This window comes from Pleurodeles waltl, chromosome 12 (genome assembly GCF_031143425.1).
Source record: "Pleurodeles waltl isolate 20211129_DDA chromosome 12, aPleWal1.hap1.20221129, whole genome shotgun sequence".
In the NCBI taxonomy this organism is placed as follows: Eukaryota; Metazoa; Chordata; class Amphibia; order Caudata; family Salamandridae; genus Pleurodeles; species Pleurodeles waltl.
Window position 1 is genome coordinate 553,992,647 of NC_090451.1, and position 23,306 is coordinate 554,015,952.

At 45.5% G+C, this 23,306-nt stretch overlaps 1 protein-coding gene across 2 annotated transcripts in view; it reads right to left on the reverse strand.

Annotated features, from left to right (window-relative positions):
• RFWD3 (ring finger and WD repeat domain 3) overlaps positions 1-23,306 on the reverse strand; it is a 265,518-nt gene that overhangs the window by 67,194 nt on the left and 175,018 nt on the right. For both annotated transcript variants that reach the window (XM_069217624.1, XM_069217623.1), the window contains exon 11: positions 19,390-19,601. In XM_069217624.1, coding sequence (XP_069073725.1) covers positions 19,390-19,601 — 212 coding nt within the window. The remainder of the gene's footprint in view (positions 1-19,389; positions 19,602-23,306) is intronic.

The window sequence follows — 23,306 nt, forward strand, 5'->3', positions numbered from 1 at the left end:
AGGGATGTAATCACCATTTATAAGCAAGAAAAACACAGTCACAAATCCAATCCCAAAAAAATAAAGAAATGAATGTCAAACAGAACCAAACATAGTTCCATGGATATATCAAGTAGTTCTTTTTAAGCCATTGATAAAGCTTGCACATCCTTGAATCATTATCAATCGTAGGAGTCGATGAGTCTGAAGAAAAGTCAATGTCAACAAAGTAGCCAGAGCCAGTCTCTGCAAAAACAGGAGCAAGTTCAGTACTTGTAGATGTGTCTATTTCTCGCGGTGGCTCGTGGTAAATTGTGCCATCAGTCTGCGTTGTATTGGTGTATAATACAGCCAACTCTTGGCTAGAAGTTGTCGCAGAATTGTTGACTGGAACCAGTAGTAGCTAATTTTCCACCCTCCCCCGTGGTCGAGGAGGGACTAATAGCATTATTGGCCATTATAACATAGTCCGGAGTATCATTTGTTACTCTATTCTGAAGAGGCATGTCCTGCTGGGTAGTGAGAGGGTATCAGGAACCACCCAAAGGGACCTCTGGGTCTATTGTACAGGATCGGCCACATGGTGTAATTTGACATTGTCAATCGAAACAAATCTGTTTCCTCAGGAACCTGGCAACGGTGGCAATATTACTGTTCTTGTTCCTTGTATTCCCAAGACAGACTGGTGCTCTGTAGGTTGGACCGAATTCTTTCTTCACAGCAATCTTTTCACGTACCAGATCCCCTATTTTAGGAATCCAGACAGTGGAAGTTGTTGGAATATCCCTTATTCCTAAGTTGGCAGCACTGGTGGATGATTTTTCATCTTGAAATTGTTGAAGCTCCTGCAAGACAGTGAGACGTTCATTTATGTCAAAAGGTGTTTCTGCTGCCACCATACCAGAACCATCAAGATCTGGGACATACATAGATATCCCAAAGTAAACCTCATAGGGAGTTCGTCCCCCCAAGGACAGTCTTGGCAGATTATTCAGTGCCCTCTGGACCCCATATAGGTGATGTAGCCAGCTGCAGCCAGAACCGAATACTCTAGCTGTTAAGGACTGCTTTAGATCACGATTCCGCCTCTCCACGACCAAATTTATCTCGGGACCGTATGGTGAGGAGTAACGGAGTTCAATACCCATCGTCCCCATGGTGGCCCTGAATACCTTAGAGGCAAATGCAGGGCCCTGGTCCAAATGGAATGCTGCAACTGCATACGTAACGATAAAGATCTGCAAGTCTTTTATAACAGTCCGAGCGTCAGCCGACCGCTGCGGCCATACCCACAGGAATCTAGAACAAGAATCTACAGCGACCAAGATATATTTGTACACACGATCAGGTTGAAGTGGACCGCAATGGTCCAGGTACACACATTGTAGTGGCCTGTTGGACACTAAGAGGGATACCTGTGGTGGGCGTTTGATGTTGGAGCCCTTAATTTTCTGGCAGATGTCACAACAGAGAACGTATTGTTTTGTCTGTCTGCATAGACCAGGCCACCAGAAGCGTTTCTGTAAGAGTATTATCGTGGCCGAAACACCAGCACGAGCAGAGGCGACACCCTCATGCGCTGCTTTCATTAGATCTAACCTCTGGTCTACGTTGGGGATCATGCAATCTCCAACCCCAGGAAATTGTCGCGTAGGCCACATTCTGTGCACTGATATGGTAAGAATAGTTTGTAGGGTACCCTTTCGGGAGAGACTTGCCCTCAGCCGAAGCTTTTACGGCAGTCCAAATTTCATTATCTAATCTTGTATGGGAACGAGTCACTGCAGCCACAGAAGCCATAGCCACTGCAGATTTGGCTGCTTCATCAGCCAAAGTATTACAGATAATGTGTACTCCTACACGTTTGTGGCCTAATGTATGTACTACATGGACACGTGGTAGCTTCTCCTTAAGATCAGCCATCTTTGCTCACAGTATTCTGTGTTTTATGGTGTTCCCTTTAGAATCTCTGAACCCGTTCAGTTTCCAATGAGTAAGATAATCATCGTAGGACTGAACGCAATAATATGAATCACAGACTATCAAAGTCAGTCTTCCTGTCTCAGTCTTTTCTAGCGCAAAAACAAGGCCTTAAGTTCAGCCAACTGAGCTGTGCAGTCTCCTAGGGTTTGCGTATAGGTATTGTGAGGGTGGAAAATTCCATCCTATATCACTCCACTCAAGGCTGAGTATTGATGTTTAGTACCTACAGCCGGTTGGGATGAACCATCAGTATAAATGTCAGTATCATAGTTGTCTAAAGGCAAAAGATGTAAAGGAGCGGGCACTCTTGTTCGTATTGGAGAAATTCTTGTGTCTGAAGTTTTGGATCAAAAATATAATCCACATCAGTAGCGGTCAGAGAAGTCGCCCACTGAATCCAACATGGATGTAATGCTTTGGCGTTAGGAACGCTTGCTTTGGTGACGGCCTCTAGTGCCGGCACCAGGGTAACGACAATGATCCGTTTCCCCTGCGCAAGTGGTCTCTCTTTTATTACAGCTATCTGAACTGCAGTTCGAATTTTCTCTATGGAAGCAAAGCGTTGCTCTGCATTCGAGTATAGATGAGATTTATATGCTAGTGGCACAGTGTCATCCTCATTGAAGGTGACACATGTGAACCCAAGGGCATCAGCAATTATTCCGATGACCACATTTTCCTTGTTGTCACGAGTGTGTAAGTGCTTAGCTTCTAGCATATCCTGTTCCAAATCCCTAAGGAAGTGTGTATGTTCAATTGTCCAGTGTCTGCTAGAAAAATCTGGGCGTATTAAGTCATATAGCGGCTTAATGCGTTGTGCATAATCGGGAATGTACGTTCTGCCAAAATTAAAGAAACCAAGCAGTGACTGTAGTTTCCTTAGCGTTTTCGGTGGGTGCAGTTGTGCATATTTTTCCAGGAAGTGTGGGGCCAAGCTCTTTCCTTCGTTTGACAGCTTATATCCCAGAAACAGTACACTGAGAAAGGCAATCTTACTTTTCTTAAAATTTAATTTATAACAGACTTTTGCAAACCCCAAAATTATGCGATCGACCCTTACAAGATGAATGTTCAGGTCGTCATCTGTGAGGTAGATGTCATCCACATAGGATAACACCTCGGGATCAACGTCATGTACTATCGACGTTACTCGGCTGTTCTTATAGCCCTGGGGTAACCAGCAAAAGCGTTTTTGTGAGCCAAATGAGAATGCACTCTTCTGCTAAATTCTGACAGAGAAACCCGTTGGATATATCCAACGTTGTTTTATATTTTTTTCGCACTATGTTATTTATTAGTGCTGTGCTATGTGAGTTTTGTATAGGATATGTATGAGTGTGGCTGTTTAAATGTCTGTAATCTAGGACTATTCTATAGGAATGATCTGGCTTCGCAACTGGGAATAATGGGTTATTCATTGCAGATGCACAGGGCTCCATTACCCCTGATGTTCCAGCTGAGTGAGGATCTCCCTCACTGGACATTTTGTTTTGTGTTTAACTGGATATTGTGGCTGAGGCTGGGGTGCGGACCTAATAGGTATTACATGACAGAGAATCCCTGTCCCAACCTACATGATTGCAGTATAATGCATGTGCCTGTGCTAGAGCCCAACTTACAGCGTATGCTTCCTGTTTAGCCACTGGAACAAGATTGGAGAAACAAGGCAAAATTACATTTTCCCCATGTGGGAGCTTATGGACGTGTTCAGGCGGCCAGTCTCTTTCGGCTAATAGGATGCCACAATTAAGTTTGTCCCAAAAGATCACACCAATGGTGCGTTCTACATCTCCCTCAATCTGGATCTTTAGGTCATAAAGTCTATCTGGTGGGAGTACATGCTCGCCCGCCTTTTCAACTGCAACAAAATCGCTAGTTGCTGTCGCATCCAGATGTTCTATCAGACTCTGGCGACATATCGTGACGTCTGCTGCGCTGTCTAGCAGTGTCACTGCCCACGTCTTGTTCTTCTAGCAAAGTTCTCAAGTGCATTGGCATTTTTAAGCGATAGTGCTGCTAACTTTTTCTTTTTAAACTGTGGCTTTTGTTGCGAAGTCTGTTCTTTTTTTACTGTAGACTGTGGGGAGTCTTTTGTTTCACGTACTCCGGACGTCGGTCCGGATGGCCCCATCTCTCGCTACACCTATCCGGAGCGTCCTGAAAGGAACGAGAGGGACGTGAATCAGTATATCTATCAGGTGTTCTAATATTCTCCCTATTTTTGACAGTATATCTCCTTCCGGAGTTCTCTGGATGTGAAGAATCTGCTCTCTTATTCTGCCTTTCTTTAAATTGTTTAGGCTTCTCCCAGCACTTTTTCGAACCTTCTTCCGTCTATTTAGTACCTTCCTTAGGGGTGGTACTCTGTACATCCAATTTCTTCAGCTTGGCTCCCAAACCATCCCGTCCTATACTAGTATAGGTGTCGGAAATAATGTTTGGTAGCTGTCTCTCTTGTTCCAAATGTGGAGTATCTCTGAGACGCTGGCGTATCGCCAGTGCTACTGCTTCCCCTTTAATATTACTAAACATTATTGAGGATACTGCGTCAAAGTTACACATCAATTTCATCCCCAAATCTAGCGCAGGGGCTGCCCCATGCTCATTCTGAATTTGTTTTAACACTTCCAGTAAATTGGCAAGTGTTGGGGTACCATGTGTGGTAGTGTATATTGCAGCGAAAACTGTGCCCCAAAGGGAACCATCCCAAAGAGCAAGCATTGTTAGAATTCTATGTTTCTCCTGTGGTCCTGTATGGGGAAACACAGCATCCAGCCGATTTGTTTTCTGGGCTATCCAATAAGGTATCTTCTCCATATCTGTGGGTACCTTACCCATAATAGTTTGTACTGTTTGTGGGTTAATCCCAGTAGCCAATTGTTATCCAGCAGGTGCGCTGGCGTTGTGTTCAAAGTCCGCATTACGAACTGAACCAGTCTTCTGTATAATGTTGCAATCTTATTTTATAAGTTTTGCAGATCTGCTACTCGCATGTTCTGTATGTCTGGGTGCGGTGTGTATGTTGCGAACATAGGCTATGTTGGTCCGTCGTTACTCAAAGGACCTAATTTAACTCTCTGTATCACATGTGGGAGGGTGCCTTCAAACCAGTTCTGATGCTCCTGATAGGTGAGCGGTATTTCATGATACTGGTATGCTTGGTACCGTTGAGGTACATTAGCAACTCTATATGTGTGAAAGGTAGCTGACCTGGCGTCTTCTTTAGGAATGGTGACCCAGGCATACAATGTTTGTTTGGTAAGCTTCATTAGCTTCTACTATGAAAGTGACGTCCCCACCATAGTCTCTTAAGCCATGCTCTACTAGATTTAAAGTTAATGCCTGTCTAGCGTTCTTAGGAATGTCTATGGCGTTAGCCATATTGAATAAATCGGTAAAGAGATGGAACACCAAGTGGGGAGTATTAAGTCCTTTCATCAGTTGGAGGTCGAACAACCTAAAGCTTAATTAGGTGTTCCCTATTCAGCTGAGGAGGATTTTCCCAAAGACCACGGACATCTCCGTGTAATGGTACTTAGGGTACCTGTCGTCTGTGAGACAGTGATAGTTGGAGTATCTGTAAATTAGTGCCTAAACACCATCGTTGGTGGCTCCATATCGTAGATTGGACTCTTGCCCTGGGCAAGACTGCTGGTTTGGGGATGACAGTACTTATGTTTGTAGGTGACTATGCCTGTCCTACAACAAATAGCCACTGTAGCCCGAACCCTTCCGGCTCACTAGCAGTACCTCACCAACAGCCCGAACAGTTGAAGGTGATTTGTGGCAGCCTTTACGCATGGACTCAGAAGTATGACATGTCAGGGACTGTCATGGTTAAACTGAGATTACCTCTTTCTCACAGATATATTTCAACCAAACACAGGCAATAACAAAGATGCAGTAATGTTTCAATAGTTTTTATTCAACATAACGCAGTAAATCATATTGGCTGCAATGATTAGGATAATGAACAGTACAAGGGATAAAATTGTAAAGACGAGGGTCATGATTATGAAGACCCCCACCATCTTGTAATAGCATAGAAAGACATGAAGCGTGTCATATGTCTGTGTACCCTATGATAATAGGCCTAACCTTCTACCTAGCTGAGAGATGGGTATGTTAAACCTAATCTGCCAATGCCATGTCCCTGGAAGGAGCCCCCAACCCTGGTTACCTTGAATGAGGTCTCGAGCTCAGACTTCGGCAGAACACGAAGTCTGGATCAGCGTCAAGGCGACATACACCATCGATAGCGGTGATGGTATATGGTCAGAATTCCTGATTATCTGTCTAAAGTGTGATGTACTTATAAAGATCTACTTGGACCCATGACGTAGGTTGTTTCAAAAAAATAGATAACGCCTCATGCTTGGGACGGTAATTTCTAATATGAGCCCATATAGTTTGTTTGTCTTTGTTGTATGAGTTGACGCCTTAGCGAGGTGACACTGATAACATAACTCTAAACAAAAGAGGCCAACTATAAACACAGCAGCCATTTTAAAAGATTTAATTAAATAAATGGTCTAAGACCGAGCAAGCCAAGTAGGTTAAAAGTCACTAGGTGACGGGGGCACGAGTCTGCAAGCGAAAGCTAAGCTAACTCCTGTTATCCCATTAAAACAAACTAGAATTCACTACAGGGGTGGGTTTGTATTTTCTTTCCACCCTTGGTGTCACCCCCTTAGTTGCAGCAGGTTCTTTGAAGGCCTCCCTGCACTGGTTCAGAATGTTGGGTAACATGGGGAGATAAAGGTTTCCTTTGCTTGATGACATAAGGGTTTCTAATAGGAAGCAGGACTCGCCCCTTCCCTTCTTCTAAGGGTATTCCATGTATCTGCTGCCCTCTTCACTAGACTGTTGTAGCATGTGATGTCGTCAGGGGGCGAAGACTTCAAGGAATAGTTGTCGACCTCCTCTTCTGGGCTCTCTGTTTCGAGGTCATCCTTGAAACTCCCTGTTGCTTCCTCCCCTTCGGGGTCCGAGAACTCCTCCTCTTCCTGAGGCTATGGAGTTGCTGGTGTTACGAGTGCCGTTTCCTTCTCCTCAACCTCTGTGATCGTCAAGGGTTTTGGTGGAATTTGAAATTGTTTCAGTGCCTCGAACTCTTTCTCGCTGCAGGCGCGCTGCCATTTCAGCCTGTAGTTGATGCCTTTTCTTCTCCACCTCTGATGCCTTTTTGACGTCTTGTATGGTCTATGGTCGTTTTTCTGGCATTGCTTGTTCTTCCTCCGATGGCAATGGGGTTTCTTTCCCTGGTGGGGGTTTTGCCTGTTTTTTCTTTTTTAGAGGGTTTGGTAAAGTAGCCGTGGGCGTACCACATTTAGAACCCAATTGTCTGTAGTAATTTCTTCGCATTGTTGCGGGTACAGTGCTATTCTGCTGCCGTCACAAGTGTTGTGTGTGCGTTTGGGGCTATTTTTTGAGTCACTTGGCCGTTTGTGGGGTGTTGCCATTGCTGGTACCCACTCTGTAGGCCAATTTGCTGAGTACTCACGGGTGTGAGCCGGGTGGCAAGGGGGGGGGAATTGGTTTAACCACTACCCAGTCTAATCCGCAATTTGTTGTTGCTGCTGTTGTCCTGACACAAAGGTTCCCCCCTTCCCTAGGGTCTTCTGATGGTGTTAGGTCACCTTCTGAAGCGGTCTCTATATTGCAGTGCCCTCGTTGCCTTTGCTGATCTCCTGCAAGGACTCATTCACCTTCTTCGGTATCCCTGGTCTGGGATCCATGGGGCTCTCTTGTTTGTGGCTGGCCTTCTATCATCGCCTTTTTGGATGACGAGGCTTCCTTGTGATACTTTTAATTGGGGATTATCTCTTCTGGGGATTTTGGTGGTCTTTTTAAATTTTTCGGGTTTTCTTTCGAAGACCTTTGTCTTCGGCTGTCGTTTCTTCTCGCCATTCCCTTCGAGAAGTTCGATGTCTGACACCCCATGGGTCGACTCTGCTCCTCCGGCCTGTTCTTTGTCGCTGGATAGGCCTAGTTCCCTTAGCGACTCCTGATGTTTCTGGCCCCGCATCGCGGCATGGTGTTGCTTTCTCTGCCTTCCATGTGCCTTAAGAATTTTGGGTACAAAAGCAGCGCAAGCCTCGCAGCCCTTGACTCTGTGGTTTTTCAGCAGGCAGAGGTTGCAGATTTCTTGCGGGTTGCGCTTGCAAATTTGTGGTGGCAGTTTGGGCAGAATTTAAATGTGGTGTTTTCCATGACCCCTACCTTGCTTCATTCTCCTTCCACATCTGGATGCTGTCGGCTTCCCCAGTCAGGGAATGCCCTTTCATTTTCTTGGTCGCTGTTTGCTTCCCGCGATCGGCTACCTATTCTCAGAAATAAAACCTTGGTTCCTCTTGATTTTTTCGACATGATCGAAAAAAAACTTTAGAGCTCCTCCTTTTGCTTCCAGATCCAACGGCAGAAAGAAACAAATTGAAGATGGCTACTACCCACAGGAACTTCCGGGCACCGTCTGACCCGCAGGGGACGGACCAAACACCAAATGGTGGTTTACGACACACAAAAAGAAAAAAGAGACAATTCTAAACCAAACCATTAGATGGCAGAATAATGCACAGCATGCAAATCCAGAAAGATTCTTGCTGCAAAAGCACAAGCAGGTACAAAAAGTACACCCTCAGCAGCACAGGGGCGGCCTGGTGCAGAGTGCCAACAGGCGTCAGGTTTTCAATAGGAATCAATGGGGAGACCCGGGGGTGTCTTCAACGATGCAGGCAGGCACAGGGGGGGCTCCTCGGGGTAGCCACCACCTGGGCTAGGCAGAGGGTCGCTCCTGCACTGGAGTTCGGTTCCTTCAGGTCCTGGGGGCTGCGGGTGCAGTGTGGTTTCCAGGCGTCGGGTTCCTTGAAGCAGGCAGTCGCGGTCAGGGGAGCCTCTGGATTTCTTCTGCAGGCATCTCTGTGGGGGCTCAACTCTGGCTACTCACGGGCTCGCAGTCGCCGGGGAGTCCTCCCTGTAGTGTTAGTTTTCCGCAGGTCGAGCCGGGGGCTTCGGGTGCAGAGTGGAAAGTCTCACGCTTCCGGCGGGAAACTTGTTGTCTTTAAAAGTTGCTTCTTTGTTTCAAAAAGTTGCAGTTTCTTGAACAGGGCCTCTGTTCTCGGGAGCTTCTTGGTCCTTTAGATGCAGGGTAGTCCTCTGAGGCTTCAGAGGTCGCTGGACCCTGTTGAAAGCGTTGCTGTTGCAGTTTTCTTCGAAGTAGGGAGACAGGCCGGTGGGGCTAGGGCCAAATCAGTTGTCTCCGTCTTCACTGCAGGGCTTCAGGTCAGCAGTCCTCCTTTTTTAGGTTGCAGGAATCTCTCTTCCTCGGTTCTGGGAGCCCCTAAATACTCAATTTAGGGGTGTGTTTAGGTCTGGCTACACCCTCTTTGTGCCTCCTCCCTGTGGGTAGGGGGCACATCCCTAATCCTATTGGGGGAATCCTCCATCTGCAAGATGGAGGACTTCTAAAAGTAAGAGTCACCTCAGCTCAGGACACCTTAGGGGCTGTCCTGACTGGGGAGCGGCGACTCCTTGTTTTTCTCATTATCCCCTACAGCCTTGCCGGAGTGACGGGCATCTCCACTAGCTGGGATGCCCTGTGGCGCTGTAACAAAGGGGGTGAGCCTTTGAGGCTCACCGCCAGTTGTTAAAGTTCCTGCAGGGGGAGGTGAGAAGCACCTCCACCCAGTACAGGCTTTGTTCCTGGCCACAGAGTGAAAAATGCACTCTCCCCAGCAAAATGTCTAGTGTGTGGCAGGCTGGCAAAAACTAGTCAGCCCACACTGGAAGTCGGGTACGTTTTCAGAGAATGCCCTCTGGGTGTTTTTCACAATAAAATGTACACTGGCATCAGTGTGCATTTATTGTGCTGAGAAGTTTGATACCAAACTTCCCAGTTTTCAGTGTAGCCATTATGGTGCTGTGGAGTTCGTGTATGACAGACTCCCAGACCATATACTCTTATGGCCCTTAGAGACCTTCCCTGGCATCAGGGCCCTTGGTACCAGTTACAGGGGACTTACCTGGATGCCAGGGTTGTGCCAATTGTGGAGACAAAGGTACATTTTAGGGAAAGAACACTGGTGCTGGGGCCTGTTTAGCAGGGTCCCAGCACACTTTCAAATCATAACTTGGCATCAGCAAAGGCAAAAAGTCAGGGGGTAACCATGCCAAGGAGGCATTTCCTTACACTTGGTTAGACTTTTCAGCAGAAATCACTTCCCACATACTTCATCTCCGTCTTCACTGAGCAACAGCTATGAAGTTGCCTGCCACAAATTGAATATCCATGTTGGCATTCCACATATTGAGGATGAAAGGATTGTAGCCCTTAATATGTTTTTTTCAGTGATTTTCGAATAAGTATGTCTCAATGCTGGCAAAAAACAGTTTGCTCTTCCTTTAGTAATTATAGGTCTTGGAAATCCAAAGCGACTGTGTAAAATGTTTCTTTATTTCTAATCTGTATTTCCGCCAGCAGTATTTCCCACATCTATGCGTTTGAAATTACAGAACTTACTGTTTCAGTCCTTTTTCATCACTGTTTTTTTTATAATGGCACAGGATCCATACTGTTCTATGAAAGAAAGTACAGACTGATCTGTGTGTGGTCCAAATTTTGGTGCATCTTGTATCCTTAACAGCATATGAATATGAGCACCACCTCTTGGTTGGCACTATTTACGTCAAAAGAAATCAGTAACTTCTCCAAGGGGTGGATTTTATTTTGATACAGATTAAGGACAGCATGGCTTGAAATCTGTGGTTAAACTACTTATAAACATTTGTAGGATCCAAAGAGCAAAGTTCTCCAGGTGTCTTCAAACTGATGTCCTTAATGTTAGTCTGTTTCTCTCAAAAAAGTAAAGTAATTCATCCCACGCATATTCTGCACAACCAAGGGTCACAAACCAAGTAAGTGCACCTTAATTTCGCAACATAAATTTCAATTCACCATGACAAAGATAATAGTAGTTGGTCCCACGTTGGCATGCGATCAAATTTATCAAATTATACTCCAACTTCCTATCCCTCCCATGAATTTTGTCAACAAAGTCTTTCGGAGATAGACTGTGTAGATTAAAACCTGTCTTAAGTATGTGGTTCACAGTCGATGAGAGTCCAGACAAATCACTTTCAATTGACAGAATTTATATGGACTACTTTGATGAAATAAAAGATCCTCTAAATATAATCTGGTTGACGTGTACTCAAGCTGCTAGTATCTGCACTGGGCAGGCATCATACCACTCGCCTACTCTGGCTGGAAATAGTTGTAGAAAACAGCCAACCTCTAAACCTTTCACTCACACACTCATTGGAGCTCTTTTCACTTGTTTCATTTAATACAGTTCAATAGTATCCCCCATAACTTTTTTTTTAATGCAGTGAATGGATACTGTGTTCATAATTTCTTCAGATTTACTTCTATCCACTTATTCAATCTCTCCATTTGATGGTAACATTTCACCCTCCATACAACTTCCATCTGCAACAGATCTAGATCTTTGTAATAAAAATTATTTAGTTTCAGGATAATGTAGCCTTTTTACTTTATTTACAGCCATGAGTCTTTGTCAGATTATTTTGTTTTACTTCCTAACCCGTGTTGAAGTGGGCCAACAGTGGCAACTTGGTCCCGAGGCTCTCCAGAGACCAAGTCCATTGTGGGTTCCCCACTGCGACCTTTTCTCAGACGCTTACAGTATCTTTGCGCAGGTACCCCTCAACTGCGAACGCCTCCAGTGACAACCCGGACGTTCCACTGCACCGCTGCACCCAGACCGAGGAAAAGCGGACCACTGGTGTCTCTGCGTCCCCTAGGCTTGTGAGACTCGAGCCCACCTGCTGGTTCAACCGTGGACTGGTCCCTCAGTCCACGGCTACAGCCTGTTTCTGTGGGCCCCCCTCCACCACAACCGCCACTGACGAAAGACACCAATAGTCCAGGAATCCTCTGCACACGGCCGCCCTGGACCCGGGAGATGAGGACCACTGGTGTCCCTCTGTTCCCCAACGTTGCAAGACCTGAGCCCACTCAATGGCTCACACAAACAGGACATCTAGTCCTAAACTGCAGACTCTTTTGAACTGGACTGATCTCCACTGACTAGGACTGGGAACCAGACACTGCTCTACACCTCTGGATCCGGCCCCCGTAGGTGCCGCCTGGTGTGATCCTGACACTTGCCCAATATTCACCTTAAGTCCAGGCGATTGGTTCGTAAGTCACTCTACTCTACCCATTTGCTGTGTTTATTGTTCCTTCATAGGATAACGTTGCAGTTTCAAGAACTGCACTAAGTGATGCTGCTGGACAGCACCACTACACCTGTTCTGCCTAGCACGAACTGAAATAAGTCAAAAGGTACCAGCGTGGTCCCCTGGCCCTCCAGGGACAAAAGGTCACCTTGGACTTGCCCACTATGGACTCACCAATGCCGCCTGCAGCCTCCGATTGCAGGAACCCTCGACCGTTAGTTCTATCTGATAACAAAATCTGATGCCTTAAGACACCTCTGCACCCATTACCCCTGGCGAAGAGGAGCTAAGGTGTCCACACGTCCCCAGGCATCATGAGAGCTGAGCCCACTTGCTGGTTCAGCCCGACTGGCTTCCCAGTCCAAACCTGCAGTCTGTATGTAACCGGACCAATCCCTTTCACTAACGTTGGCCACCTGATGATGTAAAGCACCTCTGCAACTAATTGCCCGAGTTGACCTATTGGTGCTGCCTTAGACCTTGCCCTATACTTACCTTAAGTCCAGGAGATTGGCCCCATTGCTGTGAAGTGCCCGAATGCAGTACGTGTTTTCCCCCCATAGGATACCATTGGGCACTAGATGCTGAAAAGCACCTCTGCATACGGCCACCCTAGTGCCACCTGAGGTGACCTGTTTGTGCTGCCTTGGACCTTAAGTCCACGAGATTGGCTGTACTATACCTTTATGTAGTATTTGTTTTTCCTCCATAAGAGAACATTGCCACCTCTGAAAAATGCTCTGGGTCGACTTTTAAACCCTGAAGGTTTTTCTCTTGCAAAACGTACTTACCTGATCATATTGATTCAGGGCCCTAAATATATATATAAAGATATGTGTTATTGTTTTATAAATTGGTACGGATCTCCTTATTGAGCTGTGTTCATCATCTACTGACTGTGTGTGTATATTTGCAGATGTCTAACACTTCTCTCTAATAAGGCTAAAGCTGCTCGACCACACTACTCCCTAATAGAGCAGCTTGGGAATGCTAGATCACGCCCCTATCCACTATTAAGGGAACCTCTGCAGTATTTGCACAGTATAACTCATTTTGACATACAATATAAAGAGCCAGCTTCCTACACTTATCCAGGTCTCAGGCCTGCCACTACAAAGCCTGAGTGTGCAGTTTTACAGTTTTGTGTCGATCTGGCAAAGTAACCCTATTGCCAGGCCCAAACCTTCTTGTTTTATTCATATAAGTCACCCCTAAGGTAGGCCTTGGAAAACCCAGTGGGTAGGATGCAATGCATTTGAAAGGCAGTATATGTACTTTTAAGTTGTACATGTCCTGGCAGTGAAATACACCCCAAGTCATTTTTCACTACTGCAAGGCCTTTCTCTCCCATAATATATAATTGACATTGCCTTATTACATCTTAAGTAAATTTACAATCCAGAAGAGATAAACTTTCGAGTTTGGGGTCTCTTGAATTACAATGTAAAAATCACAACTTATGGTGAAGTCAGATTTTAAACTGCTTTTTTAAAAATGCCTCTTTTAGCAAGTTGGCATTTTCTTACTTTAGCCATTTGGTGCCTGCTTCCTGTCTCTGAACCCTTGTTTGGGTGACAGTTGGGTTTTGTGTATTCTCGCTAGACAACCACATACAGTGGGAGCTTTGGTGTGACTTGATGGGCCATCCAGGATTCAAGATACTTTGGTTTAGTGGGCCTGTCTGGATCCCTGCAGTCAGCCCATTCTCAATCATGGTCGGCCTGAACTTTTGACTAGATTTCCCCAATAGCGCCTTTTTCTTCTTAGCGCTATTTTTACTTAAAACTTTAAAATTTAATATCTCCAGTTCTACCAATTGGATTTTTGTACTTTGTGGTCTTTTTTATTTATTAATTTCAGATCACTTCTTCTAACCTGCAATGGAATCTTTTTGTGTGTTATTTTTTTCATTGTTTTACTGTTTTAAATGTTGCACAAGTACTTTACACTGCCTCTAAGTTAAGTCGGAGTGCTCTGTGCCAAGCAACCAGAGGGTGAGCACAGGTTAATTTAGGGTTTGAGTGTGCCTTACCCTGACTAGGATTATGGCTGCTGCTTGACCAGGACTTGCACACAGTCAACCAACAACCCAATTCCTAACAGTCATAGATCTGCACAAGGCGCACCTCTCGTGTTTGGGGTCAGGACAACTCCAAGTTGTGATAAGGGGTGCCAACATGCACATGACGGTGATCCAGGATTAAGAAGTGAATTGCACGTTTTACATAATGACAAGAAGTCGCAGCCTTTGTGCAAGCCCTCCTCCTGCTTCAAGTTGCTGAGAGGAACCTTGTCGCGCACTCTCGGACATTCTTATAAGAGGTTTTAAGTCACAGTAAAAAATAAATAAAAAAAACAGCACCAAGCAAGCAACATAAAGCAAAGAGGGAATCTACTCCATCCCGCCACCGCATATCCAAGAAGGCATAAGCGCATCACATTGTCAGTCATTTTCCCCTCTGGGTGCCTAGTTGCAGAGCTGAATCCTCAACTGACTCCGTTACGCTGGCAGGTTCCTAGGCCGTCGCTGGCAACGCAGCAGATCGAGGCCTTCAAAGAGCCCATGCTGCAGATTTTCAGTGCACTTCTGCCTCCATCTGTCTGCCTTCGGGGCCCAATGAACCACAAGGGCCACAATCTATCTACCTTGATGACTGGTTCTGGAGGGAACTAAAGACTGGAACTCCCAACCTTCACAGACGTACAGCAGCCACTCAAAAGGGGCATTGGTGATACCAAAAACAACAAAATGAACTGAAAATGCTCTTGTCTGACTGGGAAGCGGTGATAACGCCAATGGACTTGTAGTGATATGAAAATAGGCATCCTAGAGGCCCAAGGCTACTAACCAGTCTCAAGGCTATGACGCATAAAGGACCGAGCAAGCATTAGCATTTTGAATTTCTCAATACTGAGGAAGGAATTGAGAGGGCACATCTCTAAGACAGGGTAGAGGGCTTTGTACTTCTGTGGCACCAGAAAGTAGAGGGAATAGCTCCCACAACCTACATCTGATGCCAGCACCTTCTCAATGGCTCCTCTGGCCGAAAGAGCCTACACTTTCAGGCACAACAAAGAGAGGTGGTCTTCGGTCAGTTGAGTTAGGAGTGGGGCTGTGTTGGCAGGGCAGGGAGTGGGAGGGGGGCAGGGGTGTTGGTGGGAGGGTGGCTTGGTTGGCTGACTGGGCAGCATTCTGGCCTTGGTTCCCACAACACTTGAGGGAGCTGCACCCGTGCCCTTTAAAAGGCTGGGAAGCCTGTTGGCCGTGATGGCTCTGCTAGAAAGGACACAGCTGGTAGCCAAGGAAGGAGGCAAAAGAAGACTGATGTTTATTTGAGGCCGTTGTGAACCCCGACAACAGGGCGATAACCCTTCTTTCCTTGAAGTACTAAATTGGCTTTTTGGCTGAACAGGCAAGTACAGTCGAAGGGCACGTCCATAAGGGATGCCTTGACATCCCCGAAGAGCCATATGACCTCAGCCAGGCATGGCGGCCAACTTGCTGTGGCCCTGCCATCGGTGATAGCCTGGTTAAGGATGGCTTTGACCTTCACCAAGACCATAGACCGCACCTTTGCAACACAGTGTCATACAATGTGGCTATATTGGCCCAAGAGATATATGGTGTAGCGCTGGTGGAAGAGAAAATCCTCTTCCCAAGGGTATCCAACCTCTTGGATTACTTATCTGGTGGATTGGTAGTGAATGTTTTGGGTTCCTCTCTGGTTGTTAAGGCCTGCAACACCAGGCTCTCAGGGGTGGGTTGCTGGGCGAGAAAAGCAGGATCCCCAGGAACTGGGCAGTGGGGATATGCAATCATCCTACGCATGGGAGAGGTGCCTGTGCAGGGCTCAGTCCAGGCCTGAGCAGGATATCAGAATGGGCTTTATTGAAAGGTAATAGGGGTTACATGTGGGATCACTCCAGCTGAAGCACTTCTGTCAAGATATTGGTTGTGTCCTCCAAGGAGGGTAGCTGGAGGTCAAAGACTTCAGCCGTCCTCCTCACCAAACAGCAAAAGAAACCCCTTCCTCTGTAGTCACACTAGGAGGAGAGGCCATGCTAGTGTCTGGTGAGGTATCCAGGCTACAGGCATCCACCAGTTCGTAATACCAGTTGTCCTCATCCAATTGGGCAAAAGGGTCTTCATAGGGTCAAGGTAGCCGTAAGGATCCTCACAACCACCCACCCAAGCCAAAATCTTTATGAGGATCACGGTACCCATAAAGATCCCCACAGGGCCTGTCAAAGAAAAGGGGGACTGTCTCCGATCTAGACCATCATTAGGGTAAAGGTAGTGCTGAACAGTGCCAGTCCAGCTCCGTGTCAGAAAGGAATACGGGCTCAGTGCTGCTGCGAAGTGTCATTAACACTTGGAACAGGGCCATGGGATCGGATCTGTGGGTTCGCGACCAGTGAGTCCATATATGGTACGGATACAGAGGACCTAAATGGTGCAGAGAGCGAAACCATCAGCGGTAGTCCAGTTGAGGCTCCTTCCAGACCTGTGGGGCCCGAAGGCGCTCCAGAGGCGCCTGCATGCACAAATAGGAGGTGCATAGCCTCATAAAACTCCTTGTCATCACGGGTCCAGGAAATTTTGGTTAAGGCGCAGCAGACCTAGGATCAGGCTCAGTGGATGGAGTGCAGGAGCAGGGCTTTGACTTGTGGCGACAGTCCCACGCCTCGTCCAATGACTTGGACCAGCATTGAGAGATCGAAGAGTGCTTTGGCTTTTTAGATTGTTTTTGCTTGCAGGACTTGACCAACTATGACTTCAATCACAATGATGACGGACGACAGCAACACCGAGAGCAGGACTGGGACCTTCCATGCAACCGGAACCTGTAGCCATGTGTATTCTTCTGATGTCTAGGGAGCTTAGTGTCCCACTGATGAATCGCCTTTGGATCCATGGTGGGGCATCTACCGGTCACACCAGCTCCAGGCACCACAGACAAAGCAGATATGGGTCCACTGAAGACAACTGCCTCTGGGATACCCCACAGGGTTTAAAACCCACAGCTTGTTTGTGAATATCCCTAGCACACTGTGAGCAGAATACTCAAAAGATAGACAAAAATGTCGAAACAGTGGTCAAAAAATGACGGTAATAGCTCTTACGGGTTTGTGTTGTTGACACAAAAAGAAAACAACAGATGCCAGCGTGCTGGGATGATGCCTATATAGCACCATTCACGTCACATTTGATGCCTAGGACGAGCCATCTGATGACACCTACTGGAGCACAGGGGCACTACTCAAGATTTTCTCAATCTAGTCTGATTCCTGGGGAATATTCTAAGGAAAGGAGTCCACGGCTAGAAGCCTCTATCAGAATAGACAGATCCGTGTATGTTACCCTCCATGTCCAGTCCGTGTAATCAAAATTACATGTGGTTAGTCTTGACATAATGTCCTCAGAATCAGAGAGATTCATGGGTGCGTGAAAATGCACAATGTAGGGGTATGTCACAGTTTGGACAAAACACATCCCCTGAAGCGCCCTGCTAAAGAAAATGGATGGTGCAGAACAGCAAGCAGTCCACTCTGACATGGAAGAGAGCTCAACTGGATGAGTGCTCCAGAGGGCAAATATGGACTGAACCACCTCTGGAGAGAAAAGACACTCATGGTTGGAAAGATGACTTCGACTGGGGTCATCACGTGAAAATGATAACATACAACAATCTCATTTGTGTTGTCTGTGAGGACCAAAATTGACCGACCATGAAGGGATCCCAAGAACAACTCTGCTCTGCTGGAGACCAGAGTCCACTGATCTCCAATTCTCCAGATATGCATCCCAATCCTAGAGCGGAGGGATGAGTCACCACCGGGGCCACTGCTAGTGCACAGTAGAAGGTTCTACCACCAATGAGATTCTGAGACACTGAACACTACTGAAGATAATCCATGGCTCCAGGGAAATCTGGAAACTGCTAGACAGTGAGCCTCATTTGCATGAGTGACCAACAAGATTCAGGAAGCCTTGCGATCCAACATGTGGAAGACTGTTAGGCCAGAATGAAAATCTCCATGCCCTGAGTTATCAGGATGCTAGCCTAACTGTCCCAAGTACTTTGGAAAAGCAAGAAAACCATGAGAAGTTGTGTCCAACCCCACCTCGAAGAAGAAAGAGATGTGACAGTTTCAGGTGTGACTTGAGCAGGTTTATGTGAAAGCCCCAAATCAAAGCAAAAGGGTATTGTGGCACTTGGGTGGTCTGACACCAAGTACAGCAATACCACCATCAGCAGCCAATAGTCCAGTTATGGGGAATACTGATATTCCTGTCCTGCAAAAAAATGCACTGCCGCAATTTTATTAAAGACTCACACCACTGCTTTCAGCCTAAATGAGGGGACTGCAAACTGGTACTGGGTGAAACAAGTGTGACTGCATGATTGGTGAAAACAATTGTCCTGCAAGTTGAGGGACAACATCCAGTCTTACAGTTCCAGAGCCAAAGGGACCTGTACAAGCAACAGAAGTTTGAATTTCTCCTGGCAGGGAAAAGACTTCAAAACAAAATAATGGAGTTAATGATATAAGTACTTAAAAAAACAGGATCAAAAGTATGCTTCACTTAGTATTGCAGATATAAAATTCATACAGTCAAAAAAGTAAAAATTGTTGAAGTAATTTTATATAGATTCTTAACATTTGAACAGCCTGATGATGACAAGACAATAATGCCATCTGTATGCTGCTAAAATGAGTTCCTAACTAAATGAACAAGCCAAGGCCACCACAGTGCATGCTATTTTTTTGGGCTCCTTAGTTGAAAGCAGAAAACCAAATTCAGACATACCTAGCAGAAGTAGTAATGGAGGTTTATAAGAATAATCCTATGTCCCGAGGAGGCTCCTAGAGATTGGCTGGAGGATATGGACTACTACGCCAGAGCCTCTGAGGTAGGATTGAGTGCTCACCTAGTGAAGGCACATCAACAACAGACAACAGGTGGCATAACTCTAAAAAGGTGTTTTACTCTATCTTGGAGGACAAAAAAGCTGGAAGATTATAAGCCACTATGGGGACAACCGTTCATGATTCATATATAAGGGCATGAAAGAGTCAATTCACAGTGAGTCAGTGACTTTTCTGACCTGTGTATCAGCATCTTATAATTGCATCATTAATTGCAAAAAGTGGCAGACTCACCTGGCCTGTAGGTCACAAGGCAGTGTCGGGTGCTGCTTTCAGTCTGGATATCAGTACACCCTCCAGCTTCCAGTGGAAGTAGGTGAGGTCTATACTGAGCATTATTCTGCTCCCAGAAGCAAGCGCCTTCAAGTGTACCAGCCAAGACTCCACCACAAGGAAAAGCAGCAGAGGCCATGCGTGGCAGGTAAGACAGCGACACAACTGGACACCTGCAAAGGCCACACAAAAACATTAATTCTCCAGCTTGACAGCAAATTTAAATTCTCATTTGTGCTCTGCCTACATCATAAAAGCACCACCTTCTTCAGCAAAACAAACTCACCAACATGCCAATCGAGGAAATACAAAGTTATGAACAGTTACACTACTGGCCACTAAACTTGATATACTTCCATGAAAGACCAGGCACCAGCCTCTCAAATGAGTATATCAATAGTAGAAGCCCTGAACATAGAACACCCTAAAATATTGCTAACCACTAAAAATATTTATCTCAAGGAAAAAGGTTTACTCAAAGAAATAGAGGAAAAATAGTGGGCTCAGGGTGCAATAATCAACTAAAAATGGCATCCCAAAATAATTTTTCAAATATCCAGAAAAAGGAGGACAAATGCCTTTGAAAAATGTATAAAAAAGAATGAAGTCCCAGAACCACAGATGGAAAACCAGAATAGTTAGTGTTTTAAGAGCAGTTGTCCTGCTTAAATTCATGTGTGTTTGCCAAATGTAGGGGATGACTATGCACAGGGATACTTAAATGTAAAATGTTTTTGCAGCAAAACAAGCACAAGGCAGCAACACAAAGCTAAGCAATTGGGGATGGTGATGAGATAAAAGAAAGAAAGAAAAAAAAAACTCTTGATCAGTCAATCGTCGAGATAGGTGAAAACATATGCCCGCTTCTTAAAGTGAGCAGCCACCACTCACAGACACTTGGTGAAGATCCTTGGGACAGTGGTGACACTGAAAGGGAGTACATTGAACTCCTAATGCTAGCCACTGACCACGAACTGCAGGTACTGTCAGTGGGCGCTGTGAATGTGGATATGGAAGTAGGGGTCCTTGAGGTCCAATGCCATTATTCAGTCACCCTGCTGTAGTAGACATATGACATCCTGCAGAGTCACCATGTAGAAATGTTCAGAGTGAACACATCTGTTGAGAGGTCTGAGAGAGCTGTCATTTTTGGGACTAAGTAAACTAAATGAATAAACACCTTTGCCCCGCTGATGGACGGGCACTGGCTCGGTGGTGCCCTTTTAAAGGAGTGGTTTGGATGCTTCCACTAACACATAGATTTTCCCTGCTGAGAAGTTGTCTGTATTGTAAAAACATGGGTGGTATTGGGGGAAGTTCTAGACAACAGCTGTGCTGAACTATACCTAACATTTACTTGTCTGGTATAATTTTCTGCCAGCGGAGGAGGATATTCTGAGGCTTTCCTACGGCAGGTGCTGAAGAGAAGGGAGAGACAGACCGTATGGGGCAGGAGAAGATCCTTTTGCAGAGCCACCCATGTCCCTGCTTCTTTTGTTGTTACTTATGTACGGCCCACTGAAGTATCCCCAAGGAGACTACGGGTGGAAGGTCTGCTGCCATCATTGATACAAAGAAAGGGTGTCTGGGGAGGTGGTCTTAGTGCCTTCCCTATACTGCTGCATCTAAAAAGACCCCCTTTGATGTTTGGAGAGTACCCATAACCTTGGATGTGCTGGAGTCTTTCTTTAGTTACTCCAGCATTTGGTCAACCTGTGAACCGAAGTGTATGTTCGTCAGCGAAGAACAGGTGAACAAATGCTGGTAGACTTTTGGTTTACAAACAGAAATGGAACCATACATGGCGTTTGACCAGGATACTGGTATTGATTTCACAAGCTGTGGGGTCAGCAGAATCCAGGGCACAGCGAAAGGTTGCATTGGAAATGTTATTTTTTTCACTGCCACCAGCCATTTACCCTTATGCCTACTTTCCTCAGAGATGTTTGAGCAGTTTCTGCATTTCATTCCAGTTCATTTTATCATACCGCGAGAGGAAACCCACAGATTTGGCAATCTTCCAGCGTGTAACCTGGAGGGTAAGCATCGTCCGAGGTCTGGGTTTTTGTGTGCAGTGAGGACCACCAGGGAGTCAGGGGGTATTTGATTATGAATGTAGGGTGGGTCGTTGGGAGAGAGTTTCTTTATTTTATTTGTTTAATCAACCTGTACTCTAGCTTTCACGGGGTCCGTAAAGGTGTCTATGGCGGTCTTAAAAACTCCCTTAAGCATAATGAGGAATTGTATTGTGCACTGGGTTGGACAGCATTTTACCAGGAAGCTATTATCCTGGAGAACATGCACATCCACTTTAGTGTAGCTGGATTGCCTTTTTATGACCTTGTGGTAAGTAGTAGTGCACCATTAATTAGTGGAAGATGACCTAGCTTGATACAGATTAGGGTCTTTTCGCCTGGGGGGGAAATCAGCATTATAACCATCTCACAGGTCATCCAAACAATAGGCACAGTGTTAAATTTACAAAATAATGATGGTTATGCTCTCTGGTTCCACATCCCAAACACAGAAACAATATCTTCGGGGAAGCTAATATTCAAACATGCACAATGTCCACTAGGTGCAGTCCTGGTGTGCACACCCAACCACCAAGGGTGTCATTTGTCAGACTGGAAAATTTCCAAGTAAGGCTAGACGAGTTTGTAATTTGGTAGTATAACTGCCATGCTCTTTACTTTTCACTATTACAAGCAACAAGGCTCATCTTGGCTGGAGATTTCTGAACTACTGTTATCAGTAGAAGGTACATTACAGTCCATTCCACGATTTCTTTCAATCTACAAAATTAAATTGAGGATAAGTATGCTTTACATATGGAGGCATATCTTCTCATCAGGCCTTAAGAAAGTCTTGAAGACTAAACACGTGTCTGCTTTAAATCATATATTGGAATCATCATTTCTTGTGAAGAATAAACCATAAATCATCACCAATAAGTTTTTCAAACTTTATGTTCTCGTCATGTAAAGCACAAGATTTTTTGGACTTCTGCAGGAAGACAACTGTGATGGAGAGGGTTTGTGCCACTGTTTTGCACCTCTTGAGTTTAGGAAGTATGGGAGGCTCCAAACCAATTTCCTCCTCAAAGAGGAGTTTTGTCCTCTATGGCAGGCTGTCTGCTTCAACGGAGGTTGTGTAGTGATCTTGCATTTTTTAGGGTGTGTGAACAGGTGTGTGTTGTGCATCCTGTAGGAAGCTGGCCCTTTACATTGTAAGTCAATACCTTCTAAAGGGTCTAGGGGTTCCCCAATGTGTGGACAGGGCTTCCTATGAAATCCCTAAGTGCTCTATATTCGGAGGTAGTGTGGTAGAGTAGCCTTAGGCTTAACACAGAGGAGTGCAAGACATCCACGAATACACACAACAGTCAATAAATGAGACACACAACTCAATCAGTCGAGGATCTTTTTTCGGCCAATAGATTTGACCATAAAAGCACAATAAAGTCCAAAATACATGTAAGTGTCAAAGATATTTTAAAACATTTAGTAAGTCATAGCTAAAAACCATCCAATTAAAAGATAAAAATCACAGGAGGCAAAACATTTAGGCAATTTAAAATGTCAACAAATACCAACCAATATCAATTAAAGTGAATACGTTCTCAGATTAATATCAGCAACAATGACATTAAACAAGCAGCACATAGTTCAATAGAAGAGAGGGACTGCAAGTAATTTAGTCTGTCTTTATAAGAAGCGAAGTGTCTTGTTAAGAGAAATGGGTGCAAGAAGCATGTCTGGAGAGAATCATGTAGTGTGCAAAAGATCAAAGTGTGGAGTTTATTGGGCAGTAACAGCGTCACAACGCCAACACTGGAGGGAAGTGTGCCAAGAACCTACGTTGGGGAAAGCCACTTC